Source organism: Microtus pennsylvanicus, chromosome 14 (assembly GCF_037038515.1).
Source record: "Microtus pennsylvanicus isolate mMicPen1 chromosome 14, mMicPen1.hap1, whole genome shotgun sequence".
Taxonomy (NCBI): Eukaryota; Metazoa; Chordata; class Mammalia; order Rodentia; family Cricetidae; genus Microtus; species Microtus pennsylvanicus.
In genome coordinates, this window is record NC_134592.1 from 8,159,227 (window position 1) to 8,168,491 (window position 9,265).

At 47.1% G+C, this 9,265-nt stretch overlaps 1 protein-coding gene across 6 annotated transcripts in view; it reads right to left on the bottom strand.

Moving 5' to 3' along the window:
- The window catches only part of Ppp2r5c (protein phosphatase 2 regulatory subunit B'gamma), a 130,243-nt gene extending 121,724 nt beyond the window's left edge, over positions 1-8,519 (bottom strand). For 3 of the 6 annotated variants that reach the window (XM_075948603.1, XM_075948602.1, XM_075948604.1), the window contains exons 1-2: positions 8,267-8,519; positions 7,631-7,696 (exon numbers count right to left, since the gene is read on the bottom strand). In XM_075948603.1, coding sequence (XP_075804718.1) covers positions 7,631-7,696; positions 8,267-8,293 — 93 coding nt within the window. In that variant the 5' untranslated portion in view covers positions 8,294-8,519. Of the gene's footprint in view, positions 1-7,630; positions 7,697-8,266 lie in introns of those variants that run through there. The other 3 variants (XM_075948605.1, XM_075948606.1, XM_075948611.1) reach the window with 2 other exon arrangements.
- Positions 8,520-9,265: the final 746 nt, after the last annotated feature.

A 9,265-nucleotide genomic window follows, 5' to 3' on the forward strand; every position in this document is an offset into this window, starting at 1 on the left:
TACTCATGTTAGAAGTAGTTGTGTAAAATATTGTCTGGCTACAAGTCAACTCTGCCCCACAGGACTCTCTCAGATACCAAACATAGTCTGCATCTGCTAACTACTAGCTACTTGTGGCTACTGTGCACCTGAAGTGTGGCTAACGCACCAAAGAACTTGATTTTAAGTTTAACTTTCACCACTTCAGGTTGAAATGAAATCATTTGATGTGGCCAACTTCCGAGCTCCTCCCTGGATCAAAATTAGCATTTGTCAGCACTAAAGCCTGTAGGTGTACAGGGTGTGTGCTAATCTGTGGTTGTAACTCTTCTTAACAAAAATACAAAAAGATAAAGGAAAGACTAGTGTATCCTCGAGCTAAGGTAAGGCATTTATTCTCTTCCTTAAGATTCTAGGACTCTTCTCTGACTCCCCCAGGTGGAGAAAAAGGACGCTGTGGACTGAGATGTGGCCCTTCTCAGGGAGGCTAAGGAAGGGCTGAGACAGTGGTGCCCACTCTGTCCTCAGGTGGGTCTCTCCGTTGTGGAGACACTCTCGGATAGACACTCTTCCCTTCACTGAAATGTTCAGAGTTGTCTTGTGCCTCAAGAAGACATCCCGTGACCCATGTCAGTGGCTGGGCAGTTAGTCGGTGAACAGCTAGCTCCTCTACAAAGTCAGGAAAACAGCTGCTGTGTCCCGGCAGAATGCATGCACTCCCCGTGCAGCTGCCTGTGCCTCCACGTTAGGTAATTTCTCCCACCTCTAACCCTAGCTCTGTCCCAGGGACCTTATCCAAGGCTGCAGCTGGCTCTTCCTAGGAGATGGGTCCCAGCTAAGCCCCTCCATTCAACACCATCAAAGTGGAACTGGCTAGAAACTCCCAATCACAGACTGTCCAGAAGCAACAGGGTCACGCTTCATAGTGCAGAGCTAATGCGTGGTTCTTAACAGGTCAGGACTACATTAGTCTTTTCATCCTCCCCAATCCTCAACACCATGCTCATTCATACAGGACCAAAGATACCCAGGCCAGAAATCATCATTCATCCACCCATCCATGAAGTGTACTATTTTACAGTAAAAATATATTCTACTAAGAAAAAGTCCTCACCAGGTGGTGGTGGCACACGCCTTTAATCCCAGCACTCGAGAGGCAGAGACAGACAGATCTCTGTGAGTTTGAGACCAGCCTGGTCTAAAAGAGCTAGTTCCAGGACAGGTTCCAAAGCTAGAGAGAAACCCTGTCTTGGAAAACAAACAAACAAACAAAAAACAAAACAAAAAACAAAGAAAAAGTCCTCAAATAAATGTTAATTAGGAACTAGAAACACATTTCAGTAGAAATTCGAAATTAAAACAGACTATATAGGCAGATAAGATATATTTATCACTGACCTTTTTTAGTAAGGTCTACAATTATTCTTTTTTTAAATCAATTTTCTATTGCTTAAAACTTACACAAAACATCAGAAAAGTTCCAGGTGTGGTGGCACATGCCTATAATTTCAACATCAGAGTGACTGAGGTAAGAGGCTAGACTGGGCTACATAGTAAGACATTGTCTCAGATATAAAGATAAATAAAAAGTTCTAAGTGTCAATCATCTAAACTAGTACAATGTTATTTACTTAAAATAAATAATATTGAATGGAAATTCTGCATTGAAATTCCTTTGGGTATCAAAAATAAAGTAAATAATAATTAAAAGTCATTTATATAACTTGCAAACAGTCTAAGCGACTCGAAGCTCTCCTTTTCCTGGCACTATTTATCTAAGTACTGAGGACTGACCATAGGGCCTTTCCCTTTCTAGGTAAGGGCTCCACGACTGGTCGAAATTCCCAACCTTCTAAGTACTTTTTAAATCCAACAACCAAATATTTCAGCCAGGTGGTGGTGGCACACACCTTTAATCCCAGCACTTGGGAGGCAGAGGCAGGCGGATCTCTGTGAGTTCGAGACCAGACTGATCTACAAGAGCTAGTTCCAGGACAGGCTCCAAAACCACAGAGAAACCCCGTCTCAAAAAACAAAAAAAACAACAAAACAAAAAAAACCAACCAAATATTTCTCGACTGCTGGTCCTAACTGATACATGGAGAGCACAAAGACGAATCACAGGTTGTGTTGAATAGCTGTCCTCAAGGGCCTCAGCTAGTCAGGGATGCGGGTCACAGGAAGGCATGGCAGCTTAAGGCCATTACAAAAGTGACAGCAAACCAGGTTTAAAAGACAAAAGAAATACGGCCCAAGAAAAGAAAACCTTCCCCTGAACTGAAGAGATGACTGAGTTAAGAGCACTTGTCATCCTTGGAGACCTGGGTTCCCTCCAAGCACCCACATGGCAGCTTACAAACTCCTAGAATTATTTTGTCCCCTATGGGCACTAGGCACACACAGTGCACACACACAAATGTAGGCAAAACACTCACGGACATACATAAAAACAAATTTAAAAAAAATCAAACCTCTTAAATTTCAGAATGGATGAATTTGAGCTGTTGCTAAAAAAAAAAAATGAAGGCTTCTGTCAACTTTGTGGAAGACGGTAAGACAGAAAGGGATTCTTTGTTGAGTTCTTTTATCTTGTGTGCATGTGTGCCAGAGGTTAGAGGACAACTTGCCTGAGTTAGTTCTCTTCTACCATGGGTCCCAGCGGCTGCACTCTGGTTGTTAGGTTGGGCAGTAGGTGCCTTAACACACTGAGCCATTCTGCCAGTCCTCGGAAGGTATTCGGAAACAGCTGTCCTTAAAGCATGTCTGCAGCTGCCACCGAGGGTCCCTTCAGATGCTTCAAGGGATCCAGGAAGCCAAACTGTCTTCATAGTAACTTAGACATGGCTTAATGACTCCTTTGAAGTCTCATGTTGTGAAGATTTTTGTGAGCTGTGCATGTGCTAACTGAATGTAGAGCCAGGCAGCTAAAGAGATTTGCAAAAACCTAGAGCAGTGCCCTTCTTCTCAGTGAATTGTTTTAAAAAGTTATTTTCACACAAATGCTATTTTTGTTAGCATGTAATGAGTATTATTGCTATTATTAGCTGAATTGATGAATACTTAAATTTTTTCAGTTTTAATTTCTAATATGAAAAATATGGGTAGCTAGCTGTAACCCACCTACATAAAAGCTGTTTGGGTTCCTAGTGCCTTTGAGGAGTATAAAGGGCCCTTCCTTCCCTTTTGTCTGAGCACTGCTGTTCTACATGGAAGCAAAACTGGGAGAGAGCACCAGACACACTCTAGAGGCAAGTATGCACACACTGTAGATCTCTTTTCCATGTTGTGGCTCAGCAGGGGCCAGTCCGTCCTCTGGAGATATTAGCAGTCTTTGTCACTGGCATTTAGTAGGTGAGGTCAGGATGAATACACACAGCCTGACAACAGCCTCTAACAAAGCACCTGGCTTGATACGGCCCATGTAGACTATGCACTGGTGGTCCATGGGGCTTCAGTGGTCCCACCTCTCAGCTTACATGTGGATGGAGTAGGAACTAGAGGAAAGGGTGCCTTCAGGAAGAAGCAATTTCTGAGGCCCCAAAGGCAGGCAACCTGGAACAGCCAACTGCTAACAGGTCCCAAGCGTTCCTATTTGAGGTGGCACCTAAGCACTGGGCAAGGAAGGGACTTAGGCCTGAGAAGGGCCAATTAAGGTAAGGCTGAAGCCAACCTATGGAAGAAGGCTTTGGCCCTTCCACAGAGGGTGTCAGATAAGTCACCATGTGGCTCTTTCCAAACTACTTCCATAGTCTCTTCCAATTTATTCAAAAAAGATGTCCGATCCAGAGACATGAGCAGAAAGCCCCTGGTTAATTTTAAAAGATACTTTTCTAAGTATCTTTTATGTTTACTTTCATGTTTACACATAATTATTGTTCTGTTACTAGATTAATAATGTTTGTAAATTTTAGTTTTTGTTTTTTTTTTTTTTGGTTTTTTTGAGACAGGGTTTCTCTGTGGTTTTGGAGCCTGTCCTGGAACTAGCTCTTGTAGACCAGGCTGGTCTCGAACTCACAGAGATCCGCCTGCCTCTGCCTCCCTAGTGCTGGGATTAAAGGCGTGCGCCACCACCGCCCGGCTGTAAATTTTAGTTTTAATGTATAGAAAAACATTATATAAGGCGGATCTCTGTGAGTTCGAGACCAGCCTGGTCTACAGAGCTAGTTCCAGGACAGGCTCCAAAGCCACAGAGAAACCCTGTCTCGAAAAACCAAAAAAAAAAAAAAAAAAAGAAAAAGAAAAACATTATATACCAGCCAGTACAATGTGATCCCTAACAAGGCTCATTCTCCCTTGCTCCGGGATGCAAAGGGACAGAATAGTCAGAAAGGGAAACGGTGTCAAAATGAGCTATCAAGTCTGAGGGAAGATTGCTCAGGCTTCTTTCCGAGCACTGGCTGTTACATAAGAGTTGCTGGAGAGACTTTCCCACAAAACTAAGCTGAGTCGGGCATAGGAAGTACACACAGAGAACCAGACTCACACCGCTTTTAATGTGCTGGAACAAATCATTTGTAAAAATCTTCAACACATTTTAAAACGTCAATTTTGGACAAAGTACACAGATCTTAAAAAACACAAGACAACACAGCAACACTATCCAATGGCCTGACCCTGCAAAATCAATGTCCAGATCCCAGTATAATCTCTTTAAGATTTTAAGTGTTCATAAAAATGTGCCTAGTCATGGTCCTCTATATCTGAATGCTAATTAGTTCTCTCTGTCCATCTCCACAACATTTTCCAACTTCAAGAGGCCCATGGATCAGCTGTGGCCTGGTCAGTTAAAGATACCATACAAAATAAACCTGTATCTAGCACTGGACAGAAATGTTTACTTTCAGGACACATGGGAATAAGCAACAAGTCCAACTTTAACATCCTATCTGACAGAGAAAAAAAGGAAAGAGAAATGTACTAACACGGCAATGACGAGATTTCCAGAACAAGGCAAGAACTGTCCAGCACTAACGGGATTTGTCACTATACTAACCTTTACCAGTATTTATACATATAATATACATATATAAAACTATATCACCTTTAACAGTGTTTATATACCTATCATATGTATATATAAAACTATACCACCTTTAACAGTGTTTATATACCTATCATATGTATATTATATAAACCATAGACCAGACCACCTTAAACAGTATGTCACTATACTAACAGATTTATCCTGCTATACATCTTACAGGGCAAAATTTCTTAGGAAAAGTAGGACCTAATCTGTCCCACATAGTGAAAAATGGATCCCAAAAATCTTTAGCTCACTAAGTTGTCTTAGAGATGAGGCAACACGTTGCACAGGGGGAGTGAGGGCATCAATCGTGGCGACCAAGAACCAGCATTTTTGTTCTCTAACTTCCAGCTCTGCAATGTGTCTCATTCTGTCTCTCACTCTAGGACTTTCCTTCCTCATGAGAAAGCCTACGTTCTAGCCCAAAGTATCCTGGTATAAACTGCTTGATTCCTTGTGTCCTGTGTGACTGGGGGACCGCCAGCCAAGTGTCTGTAAGGACTCTCCACATACTTGACATGGCTAACTTCTTGAATCTCTGCTGGGATTATCCCCTAAGTCTCTGGCAGCTCATCCATGGCTAGGCACCTGCCCTGTTCGCTTCTCCAGGCTGTGAGGCCTGAGTGTTTCAACTGTCCAGGCTCAGAGCCACCTTTGTGGGGCAATGTGAGCAATTGCTGCTTGTGGAGGGGTTATGAAGTTAGAAGGGCTCAACGAGCAGCACGGGAATACCAAACCTATTTTAACTGTTCAGGTTAAAATAGTCCAATTCAGAGCAATAGGAGAAGAAAAGTGTGTGCAGTAATGACTTAATTCACTCTCTGAGTCAATCATATTCCGTAAGTGGGTGGGACTAGAAAAGAATAGGGCTGAAGGCTGAGGGGAGGAAAATCAGAGAGTAGAAATCAACCCAGAGTTCACAGGAACTAAAGCACCTTGATTTGTATTCCTGCAAAATAATGTATGCAGGGGTCTGCCAAGTATCATGTTTAGTATGCCACGTTGCCTCGGGTCTCCTTCCGAGGAAGGAGTGGAGTGCCCAACATTTCAGTGCTTTTCAGTGGTCATTTCAAGCTCTGTGGCTCCAGTTCTTAGACAGCTGCACTAGAAAAGATACAAAAAGACAACTGGGGCATCACACTGGACATGGCAGGCCACACTCAAGAGCCCTACACAGCTGCCAGTAAACTCCCCAACGCACTTCACAGATACTTTCTTACACAGCACTGGCATGAGCATTTCTGAACTGGGATGGGTTTTTCAGGTCAAAATTCAACATTATCCGCCATATCCTTACAGCAAGGTTCATTTCAGAGAAATGAAACACACATACTGATATTTCTCTGCGACCCCCAAGAGGAACGGGATACAGGTATGTTTGAGCAAGGAAGGTTTGGGGACCAGTAAGAAGTTTTAGCAACAAAGAAAGCACACAGCGTATACCCCTGAAGAGCAGCTACAGTTCATGTAAAAATTGCTGAAGCGCTGGCTCTGGAAGGCAGTCAAACACAAACGCTGCCATAGGAAAACATCACGGTCTGCTGTACAGAAAGGGCAGGCAAAGACTGGCACAGACACTCCTAACTACTGGTATTTCAGGAACCTTTTGGATTTCTGCTTTCAGCTCTAGGGAGGGAAACAGATTTGCTGGGATGAACCACCTGCTGCAGAGGAGGGAGGCTTAGAACACACCACATGAGAGGGGAAGACAACCTGGAACGAAAATAACCCCTGCAGATATCGGCAGTTAACTGCGTTTCCCAGGCAGAGCTGAACTCTAAATTCTAATGCGGTTTGCAGGAAGGAGAGGCCTAACGCTCACAAATTAAAAATGTCTGTGGTAAGATTTCGAAGATCCAGTTCTGGAGAATGAAGACTAATGAGCAGCTTTTAAAAACTGACCCAACAGAGCTCTGGGATCCTTGGCCTGGGGCACTCTAGTTCCAAGACAATGAGATATAAGAGAAGGCAAAAGAAAGTGGCTACTCTGCAAATGCCCCTAAGGTATAACTCTACTAAGGAACACAGATTCTCCCAAATGACCCAAGGGGGCATTCTAGCTATAGGGGAAATAAGCCAAAGCCAGGAAGCAAGGAAAGTCAGAACTCACCAATGAGGATAGGGACTGGAGAGAAAAGAAACAGAAGACTGTAAAAAGTACCCAAATTAGAGATGCCAAATAAATGCCAGCATTATGTGGTTGAAAAGGCCTCAAGGGAACAGATATCAGCAGGGGAAGCCTGCCCAGGACACCAACTAGAAAGACTGCATCAAGGAAAGCAAGGACCACGGAAGAGTCACCCAGACAGGCACCGGATAACCAGGAAAGGCCGGAGGGGCTGACCCTAAAGCTAAAAGGAATATGAAATTGAGGCAGGGGCTCAATTTAAGACAAGTTCACATGGGAAGGCTTGCTAGGTTAGAGGCAGAAAATTTATTTTTAAAATGTCAGCTTTATGGCGTGCACTTTAATAAAAGTGGGAAAAAATAAGTAACATATGAAAACACTTCAAAAAGTCTCAGACAGGCACACATTTTATGAGACTTTGGTTTTCATTACCCTGTGTGTTAGACCCTAGATTAAAAGCTGCTCAGGAAAAGCAATGAGTATGTGACACCAGTTACCTCTGGCTCTGCTGTGTCTTGTCCTTCTTTTGAACCTTTTCCACTTTTCACCGGTTTTGGTGGTTCCTGAGAAACGTCACAAAAAAAAATCAATTAGTGGTCTCAATATGTGGACCGCTAAGCATTGGCTCAAGTGCCCTTTCCAAACTGATTCATAGCACTGAGAGCTTCTGGTGGCTTTAATATGCCAGCAGCAAACTACATCATATGGAATACAGACACAGTACCAGAAGCCTTCAGATTCCGTTTCTCTTCATGTTCTTCGTCCAGGTTGGGGGGGGGGGGGATGAAAACTCCAGGCAGGGACAGATCAACTCAATCTTAGGCAGGGATCTCGGCCCATCCCTTTCTTCCCTCCCACCCTTAAACCTCACGAGCGAGGGTTTCTGGGGCGAGTCTGGAAGACTCCAGCACCCCAGCCCCCGCCAAGCACAGCACTGCACGGAGCATCCGCCGCCACCCAGAGCGACCGCGGCACCTCAGCGCCACCTCAGAGCCTGGGCGGCCTCCCCAGCTCCATGCAATCCTGTCAGCGCCCTGGGCCCGCCCGCGAGCCTGGACAACCTGCCGCCCCGCCCCCACCCGCCAACGCGGGGACCCCCCGACCCGGTCTCGGAGACCCCCGCCCCGACTCACTTTCTCCTTCTTGTTTTTATTCGGCATGGCTGGTGCGGGCCGCCGCCGCCGCCGCCCCTGCCGCCGCCCGCCGCCACCGCAGCAGCAGAAGCGCCCCCGGCCCAGCCGTCGCGCCGCCCCGGCCGCCGCCGCCGCCGCTGCAGCCGCCGCCCGGGGACTGAGTCGCTCGTTCGCTCTCGCTTCCCCTTTTCCAGGCTCCCAGAGGCTGCGGCAGCCGCGGCGGCGGCGGCGGCGGCGGCAGCGGCGGCGGCGTCTCTCCGCCCCTCTCCCGGCAGGCCCCGCCCCCGCGTCAGGCCCCGCCCTGCTCCGGCCCCACGCCGCCCTCTCCCCGCCCCGCCTCCCTCAACGGCGTCACTCCATTGGCCAATACGGCCTCACGTGCCCTAACGCTCCGCAGCGTCGCCCCGCCCACTGCGCGGTCGGTCCCCACCCCCTCGGTGCCAGTCGGCTCGTGTGCGGCTGAGTTGCCCGGGTCTGAAGGGTTTGGTGGGGCCAGCGGGAAGGAAGCTGCTGAAGAGAGGGGGGCATGTAGATACGGCCGAGGTGATAAAGGCGCAGCCGCTGAGTCTGGGCGTGGCGGAGAGCAGAAGACAGTGAGAAGCGGAAGTATACATGTGAAACGTATGGTAACTATTCAGCAGCCGTTCAGGCACGAAAAGCACTGTCCCGTAAGCTGCATCGCGGCGACATTTCTGTAGAGATGGGGAGGCCCAGCACCGCGCGAGCGGCGGTTTCTTTTGGCCATTAGGCCCCGCCCACCAGAGCGATTCCGCTGGCTCTAGGGTGGACTCCGCCCACCGCATGCCTCGGGGGCGGGACTCATTGAGACCCGGCCTACAGACCCCACTCCTCTCCCTTCGTTCCCGCCCACGCAGGCAAAGGCGCCCTCTCCAGAGCAGGCTCCACTCACCGCGGTCCTCAAACCTCACGTGCAGAGGTTCATGCACGATCCACCCACAAGACAACCCCCGCCTCCCCATCGTAGGCACTGCCCGTCTG